We start from the raw sequence: 10,032 nt of genomic DNA, 5'->3' as shown, positions 1-10,032 counted from the left end.
AGAAAGACAATAGGCAAGAGAGAGAGGTATGTGAGAGTTACCACACTCTGTGGTTTGCATTTGTGTAACTTGATATAATTTAGCACCCTAGAAACATATCTTGAATATAGCAAAAAATAGCTAGACAGATGTTTGATAATATATTTTCAATAGTAATTATTTCATAACCTATATAAATACTGGAATAGTACATATAAATACTCCCTTGCTTTGAAGGTTTGTGTGTACATCTGTGTTTTTATCAAAATTGGGTATGTAATAGAGACATTCCATTTAGTGCACTGAGAAATGATACAGGTAGCAAGTAAGGCTGTGTGAACCTTCAGGCCCTGATTCAATTCAGCAGAGATTTGGCCTGATTTGGTGGCCAAATCTCGGAATCCAAATTGAATCAAAGGACTCTTTAATCTCTCCAGATCGAATCAGAACCCTCCAAATCAATTTGGAGAGATCAGAAAGATTCAGCGATTCTGACATAGACGCAGCTTTAAATGTTTTTTCTACATACCTCTAGTTAGCGGGCGACTGTGGATGCTGCGATGCTGAGGAGCATGGAGCATCCCACAGGAGCATGGGAGGCTCCCCAGCACACTCAGCAGCAGATCTAGAAGTGGACCAGAAGCACTTCCAGTCCACTTCTGGGTCGGCTGGGGAGCAAGTAGGGGGGCCCTCCCATGTCCCCCTGGCTGGGCGACTGGTGCCTCATGGGTCTGGGGCAGCACCCGGGGTCCCCCTCCAACTGATCACCAAGCCAAGGAGGTGGGGGGGGGGCCTGCATGCTCCCCAGCAGACCTGGAAGTGGACCAGAAGTACTTCCAATCCACTTCTGGGTTTGCTGCCGAGCACATGGAGGGCCCCCCCAGTTCCCCCACACTCCTGTGGGATGCTCCATGCACCCCAGCATTGCAGTGTTCACAAGCTGTGCTGGTACCTCAAGGAATGTAAAAAAACATTTAAAGCTGTGTCTATGAGCGAATCGCTGATTCTCTGAATCAGCATCGAATCTTCAGATTCGGCTTCATTCGGATTCAGCCAAATTGAATCAGGGACAGCAATCTAAATCAACTAATCGAATCACTGTCCCTGAGTTGGGCCGAATCTGAATCCGAATCGAATAGGGCCTGCTTCGTACAACCCTAGTAACAAGTATAATGCAGCTGGAAACACAATTGCCTCTTTTTTTGTTGTTGTTGTTTTTGTTTGTTTTGTTTTGCTGCTAGTATGAGATGTATCTAGATCAGAGGTTTTCAACCTGTGGTCCATGGACCCCTGGGGGTCTGCAGACTATGTGTAAGGGGTCTGTGAAAGATTATTATGATCTATCAAAAGTGTGTGAATGCCCGCATTTTCAATTCAAAGCGATCCACACCTCCATTCAAAATTTCCAAAAGGGTCTGCACCTCCATTTAAAATTTTCTCAGTATCTGAAAATGGAAAAAGTTTTTTCATTTGCAGAACCACTGATGTAGATCTTTAATTTGTTTCGAAGTTATAGTAGTTACATCAGAGGAAAAAGTACAAGAGGGTTTCCTACAGCTAAAAGGCTAATGCATAATCTCGGTTTGTCTCTGGATTTAACTCAAGCTGTGTTCTGCATAATGAGCAATAGATTTATTTTCAGTTATTTGAATGATTTAAGAATCACTATTCACTTTAGTAAGCAGAAGATATAGTGTAACATATTCAGCTGGCCACAACACAATCATAAAGGTTGTTGATTTATTACTTTTGCATACTTGGGGAACTTACAATAACTGTGCCAGGTTACAGGAGGAGAGAGCAATGACTGATATGAACTAGGAGGAAGCTAAATCACTTTGGCAGTGGCTTAAAGAAGGCATCCAAAAGCCTTGGCTCATACAGTGGCTTGTACTTTAAATGTGGAAGCTCTTATTAAACCCAGCCTTGAACTAAATCCAGTCCTTGCTAGCATGAATAGTTTTATTTTAGAAAGAAAAGCTATCTCAGATGCAATCTTGGCTAAAGGGATTCCATTAAGTAGTTTGATTTGCAAAATTAGGCTTCTTGTTGTTTGTTTAAGTAAGGTAAGAGCGTACCACTTCAGGATACATGGAAATTTCAGTTCAAACGCTTTGAGAGGACATAAAAAGTTCCTTCTATTTGGTACTTAAAAACACTGGTATGAAAAGCCAAGTGAAGAGCAAAAATGTAAACATACGATAGCCCCACTTTTCAACCCAGCCTGAGGAGAATTAAAGGGGACACAAAAACAGCAGTGACCACAGCTGCCACTGCAGCCAACCTTGCCCCTGCTGCTGCCCCTGCTACCACCCCTGCTGCCCGAGGCTCAGACCCTGGTTGTTACACCTCTGATCACCACTTAGATCCCTGTTGAAGTTTCAGTCAACGTACTGGTCAGCCGTTTCAAGAAACTGCCCTCCCAGGTTTTAGTGCAAAGTTAGAGCCATGGTATAGATCAGAGCTGTACAACTGGTGGCCCATGAGCCACATGCAACCCAGAAGGGGTTATGTTGCAACCCTGGGCTCCTGTCTGACCATTGCTTCCCTCATTGCTCTGGCTGTCCCCTCCCTCTGGTTGCTACTTCCAGCCTCTGCCCCAAGGGGTAGGGCAGTGTGCCCGGGAAGCTGAAGGTGAGTCCGGGGTGCATGGAGTTGTGTAGTACAGCAGTGGTGGGGGAAGAGCAGGGGAGGGGAAGGCAGTGCAGTGAGGACATAGGGGAACTGTGTAGCACACAGCCCAGTGGCTGATGCCTCACCTAGTGCAGCCCCCAGGGGCACAGAAGTTGGACATCCCTGGTATAGATTGTACAGCACATATTTAAACTGTCTATCATCCAGTTCCATTTTGACTTATTCTTTCTGTAACCCTATTAAAGTGACTACCTCTGTATCCCATTCTAGATAGATTCTTATCCAGCAGCCTAATATCTGGGCACCTTTTAATATCATCTCTGAGTTGTTCGATCTTCTCTTCTTTAGGAAATCTCTTGTGGCTTCATCAGCAATGCTGAGAGAGAATTAAGAATATTACTATTGAAACGTATGCAGTTTGATACCTTTCAAGTTCATTACTGTGCATCTTAGAGACAAGTTTAAAAGTCTGGTCTTTGTTTTCCTTTTTCTACCTGTGTTGAAGAGCTTTCAAGGATTAAGTTATTCTCCACTTACAAATTAATTTCATTGGGATATAGTGGGTACAAATTAGGACAAAATTTGCCCTACTTGTGGTGGTAAATATAGCATAAAAACATATAAAAATGAGCAGGTCTCCCCGCATGTCCATTTATCTTGCACATCCCTTTAATAGGTGATGGAGAGAGGATTAGAATAGTGCCTTTATAATCATTGTGAAATTGTGAATTTAAACAGTAGAAAAGTTTTATATGTGAAACTTTAGAAAGTATTTTATATGTGAGTTGTTATAGATGAGGATCTTCTGTATAAGAGAGAGAGAAATGTAACATGGAATTCTCTGTGTGTTTCCTGCTGACCCTCCATTTATGAAGCAATGGAAATTATATCTTTTTTTTTTTCTTTTTCTCCCTATGCTAGATAGGCTAGGTGTTTATTCTGTAGATGTCTTTCCTTTGTAATCCTAAAATAACTAATAGAAGGGGCAGTTCTGGGCACAGTCATAAATGTAAGATTCTTATTGAACACATTCTTCTCTTTCAGGAAAAGGATGTGACCCCTGATAGCAGACTATTGAGGAAAGTGAGAGATGCTGCCCTCCAGATGGAGTCCTTGTCACCTTTTACATCTAAGGCTACCTTCTCCAGCACTACAGCTACTACTGACTTTTTTCTCGCATTGGCCATCTGTAATACTGTTGTGGTCTCCACAGCAACCGAGCCAAGACAAAGGGTAATATAACTTGAAATGCACTAGGAGAGTAGATTCCTTAACCTAATTATTTAACAAAAGTGAGAGCATTCAGTAATTAAATCTGCAGTGAAGAAAATGCACCATTTTGGAATTGCCTTTTGTTTCTCTTATTTTCTGTCTGCAGTGATGACTGATGCATTACCAACAAACCACACATGCCTGTCTATGTTCCTTGGTGATTGTTAAGAGCTTGCCAGTTTCTAGTAAAATACATAGACATGGCAGTCTCATACCTGGAGTGTTCCTTTGATATTTTTCCTTATTTACTAAATGAAATATTTAGTCCTGGACACTTTAAGGTTTAATTTAATTCCTTCAGACAATTGGCAACATTTTAAGAGGTGCAGCTCCACCTTTGCCTATCAGGTATTAGAAGTCCATCAGTAGAGCGCTGGCTGAGTTAAGATACCAACGTCACTGTAACTTTTCTACTGTAAGTGCCTTGACAGAGTTAGCTAGAAAAAGGTGGTAGCATTTTTAATGCTATTTCTTAGATGAATATCAGTGCTCCAAGGTTTGGAACTATGACAGTGGTTCACATTTGTTTCATTTCAGCTGTAATGTACATAATGTCTTTTCATGTCTCAAGGTGACAGCCCCACCTCCGATGAAGCCATCAGGAATCTCCTTGGAGTGGATTCATCAGCTGTTTCAACGGCTAAAATTAGCAAACCTTAGTCAGTCTTTCTCATTGACTCAGTCCCGTTCAGACCTAGGAGCCAGTTTTGAAGCAGAGGATAATAAAGAGAATCCAGCTGCCCCAGACTCCTGTGACAAAGATGATGACAACAATGGTGGTGGTAGAATTGTGGTTCGCAGGAAGGACAGCATGGGGACTCGCAATACTTCTCTGGATGAGGCTTTTGAATCTGTTACTCAGGGCTTTTTGCAAGCAGAATTGTGTTATGAAGCTGAGAGCCCAGATGAGGCGGCCCTTGTCCATGCTGCCCGGGCTTACAGTTTCACTTTAGTGTCCAGGACTCCTGAGCAGGTAACTGTGAGGTTGCCACAAGGTACCCTCCTGACTTTTGACATACTTTACATGTTGGGATTTGACTCCGTCAGGAAAAGGATGTCTGTAGTGGTGAGGCACCCCATTACTGATGAAATAATTGTCTACACCAAAGGAGCAGACTCTGTTATAATGGATTTACTAGAAGATCCTGCCAGAGGTAATCAGCCAGAGAGCTATGATTATTATTGTCATCTTGTACATGCATAAGTACTGGAAGTCGGCAGTCCTCTCCTGAATAAAATGTTATATTCAAGCTTTAATATATAGAAGAAAAATAAGTTCCCCATAGTGTTATTTCTGCATCAATGCCAAGGTGTTTGTTTAACATGAAGAGTGCCTGGAATATAGAATGGGCTAATTAAGATTCACAGAGAGTCCTAACCCATATGTGAATTGTGCAATAATTGTCTCATAAGGGCCTGACCAATGTATTTTAACTTGGCAACCATGGCACTGTAATATAGAGAAGACCAAGCAATGCTATCCTGCATTCTGTCTGAAAACTGAGGAACATGAATATGCTTCAGAAGATATGGAATACAAAGCAAATGCTTATGATCTGTGAAAGGCATTGCTGTTATGTTAACACCCAAGCTTCCATTTGGCCTGTTCATCATCATCGTTAGTTTATGGTTGTTAGGTTTGGTATGATCTGTGCTTGAAACAAGTGACTGACTGGTTGTATGTGACAGATGGCACTGATGTGGAGAAGAAACTCAGAAGAATACATGCCAAAACACAGAAGCACCTGGACTGCTATGCAAGGGATGGCCTAAGAACCCTGTGTATAGCTAAGAAGGTGAGAAGAAATTGAAACAGTGCTATCTGCTAATTATGTTCTGCACATGAACAGATTTATGACATGAAAAATCAGTGAGTTTTGAACTCTGTGTCAGACCTAATCCAGTCTCTAAATGCCTAATTTGGGAAGGAATCTGTCACTATGGCTGACAGACCAATAACTGCTTCTTGCACTTTTTTCTAAAGCACCTGGCCACATTGGGTGCAGGATGCTAAAAAGATGGATCACTAGTCAGTTCCAATATGGCAATATTACTCCTATTTAGAGGGATCCCAGACAAGATTGAACAAACCCATTGTCTGTTCCTTAAATTTCATTTAGCATTCAGCTTTCAAACTTCTTGCACTCAGCCTGGAGTAGTGTTTTTTAGCCTGGTGGTTTAATGGAGAAATTGTCTGGGTGCAGCGTAGGGCACAAATCCAAGAGATCCCAGAGATCTACAGTGCAGCCTTCAGAAACTATATGTTGCTTCACATTCATCCTCACTGGGTATGTCTACGCATGCAATTAACACTCATAAAGCTTACTGTGCAGTAAAACACTTTGCTGTGAGTTTTCCCTGAGTGCACATTTACACGTGCACCTGTCGGGAGCAAATTTGCTCCTAACGGGAGCAATTCAGGGCAAAGATACTCCTGCTGTGCTCTGCTACTATATGGCATCCAAGGGAAGCTCTAGGCTCCCCTGGGTGCCAGCCCTGGGCTGTCAGGGGGCACCAGTGTCAGGCCTGGGCTCTGACAATGTCCACTGCCCCCTCTGACGGGGGGCAGACAATGTCCACTGGCCCTGCAGCAGGCAGGTCCCAGGCCTGGATTCTAAGATCAGCTTGCCCCTACCCCTGCAGCTGCCTGCTGCTAGTTCCAGTCAATCAATCTCTATTGAAAGTGTTAAGAACATTTTCTTCATTGCTTCTTGCCCTTGCAGCCTTCAGCTGGACAATGCTTGAACTACCATATTTTTTTCACATGCAATATGCACCATTTCCCAGAAAGCAGCTTTTGTAAATTGGAGTACACATTATATGCAAGAAATACTGTAAGAGCAGTTTCTGTTGCTTTAGAATAAACCAAAACTAAAATCTGTACCTATCCATTGGGAGCTAAATAATTAGCAGGCTCAGCTCCCTGCTACTCAGGTACTTACTACAAAGAATTTTTTCCTTCATTCAGCCTTTCATAAAACAAGGTATATATTATAGTATATTATATTATATGTAAGAAAATATGGTATCTTAAAGACATCATGATCATTTGTAAACAGACTCTGGTAGTTATAAATCACACTATGATTCAAAATATTGGTGCCCTATGTTTTCACTTTAGACTGAGGTGTACTTTGCTTAGATTCAGTGGGCAAGTCAATTCTGAAATTCTTGCATCAAAATATTTTTATAACCATATTATTAAATACTAGAAGCGTGATTGTGACTTATAGGGCAAGACTCAGGGTATGAGCCAACATATTTTTAACCACTTAAGAAAGGGTATCTGTGAGCTGCAGTTACAGCAGTGCACATCAGCTGTTACTCCCCAATGGTTATATCTGCATGAAACTCACAGCATGATACAAGTTAGCTTACTTTGACCCTGAATGAATCAGAGTTCAAGTTGGAATGGTTTCGCTACACTAGTGTCGCCACAAAAATCATGCAAACCTAATAGTTGCCTCATAAAAGCTTATATTGGCATTCATTGATATTGTTCCAATTGTTACATCTGTCTGCTCACAGTGATGCTCAAATGTGGAGGGCAGAAGGAAACTGGTTTTAAAATGTGAGCATCTTCAGTAGCTGAGCAGAACGTCTTCTGAAAATGTCCACTAAATACTTCACCTCAATGATCTCTACCTAGGCAAACTTTCCATTATGCATACTGCTGCATGAGAAACTTGGCCCAGCAAGAGCTATCCTTCCTCAAGTAAACAAAGGCCACTTTCATTCCAGAGGTGTTTACACAGTTTGATTTGTGGTTGTCTTTCATTCTGTGAACATTTAAGAAGGGGTATGTTGGCTGCATGCAAAACTTGCAAACTACTGCTCAACTTCAGTCTGAATATACAGCATACCTTTATTACTATTGTGCAGGTTTTGAGTGAAGAGGACTTTGAGAAATGGGCCAATTTTCGTCAGGAGGCCGAAGCAGCAATTGACAACAGAGATGAGCTACTAATGGAGACAGCACAGCATCTGGAGACCAAACTCACCTTGCTAGGTAGCTAAAAATAAGACACGCTGAGTAAAATAGTTCTGCTCTGATGTGATGTTCTTGACAACCAAAGAGACAATGCCTTAGACAAATGTATATTAAAAGGTCTTCTTGTGAGGCTTTGCCAATCCTAGGCCCAAATGTAAATAATTATATACCAACTTTAAATCAGGACCCAGTTTCCAAGGACAGATATTTTACACACTTAAACCATATTTCAAATTCACTACACATCTATCCAATGTATACCTGCCTGCCAATGGATTTATGATATAGCTGTGTTCTTCCATGCTTTCTTCCCTTTGAAAAAGTTATTTTTATCATGCAAAAGGGTATCTATCAAGGTGCTTCCGCATCACCCATCACTATAATACAATTATTCCATTAAAATGTTTCAAGGTCCTCTATCTCGTGTAAGCAAGGTTCTTCAAAGTTGTCCAAGTTTATTCTTTCTCTACAGATATGACTTTCTTTGTCATCTAACATGTATATAATTTCAGACTTTTTTTCTAACTTCAGACAGATAATCTCTTCAAGTATTTCAAAAATCATGGTAGTAACCACAAATACTGTTGTCAAAGTCATAGGAAAGTTAGTTCCAGTCATCTAAAAATCTGTCACTTTTGCCAACTATAAAAATGTTCCATATGTTTTATATTTAATTTTCTTCATAAGTATCCTTCTTATCTTCAAATACCTGTCTGTAATGTACAATATCACCATTAGGTCATCTTCAAGTTGACCTCCTGGAAGAGATAAGAAGAGGAAAGTTGTATATCTTTCATATGATTATTTATCTTCAGCATGAGCTTGGCTTTTGCTTCAAAGATTGCTTATTTTGAAAGAGGAAACTTAATGTACCTTCTCCTCCTTTGACAGAAAAAGCATCTAACTTGCCAATAGAATGTCTTTCAATGAAGTACTCAAGATTGACTGTAGAATCATCTTTTTTCTAGTTCCTGGGTGCATGTGTGCTTGTAGGCCTGCAGCCTAGCCCCACAATTTAGCACCCTCATGCCCCAGCCACCACCCAACACTGCCACCCAAAGCCCGGCCCTGACCACCCACATCCCTTGCCCACCTGGAGCTGCTCTGCTGCAGCTCAAACTAATGCAGTCCCAGGTGCATGTGTAGAGGCTGCGCCTGGGAGCAGCCGACTCCAGTGCAAACTGCACCAGAGTTTATCCCATCGCCTTAATGGTATGTTTAGATGCACCCCCTGTGATGAAACCAGAGTATAGTACCTACAAAAATGCATATAATCAATTTAGTTAATATATTGTCATTACAGATTTTATTTTTTTTAATGAAACATTCGAGCATCAAACAAAATGAATAGTCATTAGTCATTGGTGGCTGGGTCTTTTTAATCTTAACCTGAATGCAGTTTTTAATATGTTTGATCACTTTATAAATATTTAATATTCATCTATATGTTTTCTACAGGACAGGTGTGAGACATGAGGTAAATACAGGAAATCACCAAAAAGTTTTACCCCAGTGTCAGATCAGTGTGAGATTAACGTTTATGCCTTGTGAAGTCTTGATCAACCACTGGCTACTAGCATTGGCTTAGCCATAAATAAATGGTGGATCTTGCTTTACAAAAAATGTTTTGAATATTTTTTTAACATAATCTCACCACATTTTTCAAAGGGAACTAAAATCAGTTCACTTAATCCTCCTCTTTCTCTAGGAGCAACAGGAATTGAAGATCGGCTACAAGATGGAGTGCCTGATACCATCGCTGCTCTCCAAGAGGCTGGAATACAAATCTGGGTGCTGACAGGAGACAAGCAGGAAACAGCCATTAACATTGCATATTCTTGTAAACTTCTGGACCAAAGAGACACTGTCTTTACTATTAATACTGAAAATAAGGTACATCCAAAACAAAGGGAGAGGCTTGATGAGAAGTTTGTTCATTACTTTAATGATGTGAGGTTTGTAAATGTTTGTTTTCATGTTCTATGAAAAGCAAAACAAAAATCTCAAAGTACTATTAAGAAGTGGTCGTAGACTCCTTAGACTGTACATAACACTGTGATTCTGAATCCAAACAAGTTTTATAGATGATGATTTTTAATTCACAGGTTCACAGAAACTTAGGGCTGGAAGGGACCTAATAAGATCATCAGGTCCAG

At 40.8% G+C, this 10,032-nt stretch overlaps 1 protein-coding gene across 3 annotated transcripts in view; it reads left to right on the top strand.

Moving 5' to 3' along the window:
- ATP10B (ATPase phospholipid transporting 10B (putative)) overlaps window positions 1-10,032 on the top strand; it is a 396,833-nt gene that overhangs the window by 368,746 nt on the left and 18,055 nt on the right. For all 3 annotated transcript variants that reach the window (XM_019506484.1, XM_019506483.1, XM_019506482.1), the window contains 5 exons: window positions 3,658-3,846; window positions 4,457-5,039; window positions 5,575-5,681; window positions 7,768-7,894; window positions 9,585-9,769. In XM_019506484.1, coding sequence (XP_019362029.1) covers window positions 3,658-3,846; window positions 4,457-5,039; window positions 5,575-5,681; window positions 7,768-7,894; window positions 9,585-9,769 — 1,191 coding nt within the window. The remainder of the gene's footprint in view (window positions 1-3,657; window positions 3,847-4,456; window positions 5,040-5,574; window positions 5,682-7,767; window positions 7,895-9,584; window positions 9,770-10,032) is intronic.

Source organism: Gavialis gangeticus, unplaced genomic scaffold, assembly GCF_001723915.1.
Source record: "Gavialis gangeticus isolate Ggan-Ray unplaced genomic scaffold, GavGan_comp1, whole genome shotgun sequence".
Lineage (NCBI taxonomy): Eukaryota > Metazoa > Chordata > Crocodylia > Gavialidae > Gavialis > Gavialis gangeticus.
Note: the sequence above shows the minus strand (reverse complement) of the source record. Positions and strands in the feature narration are given on the sequence as shown.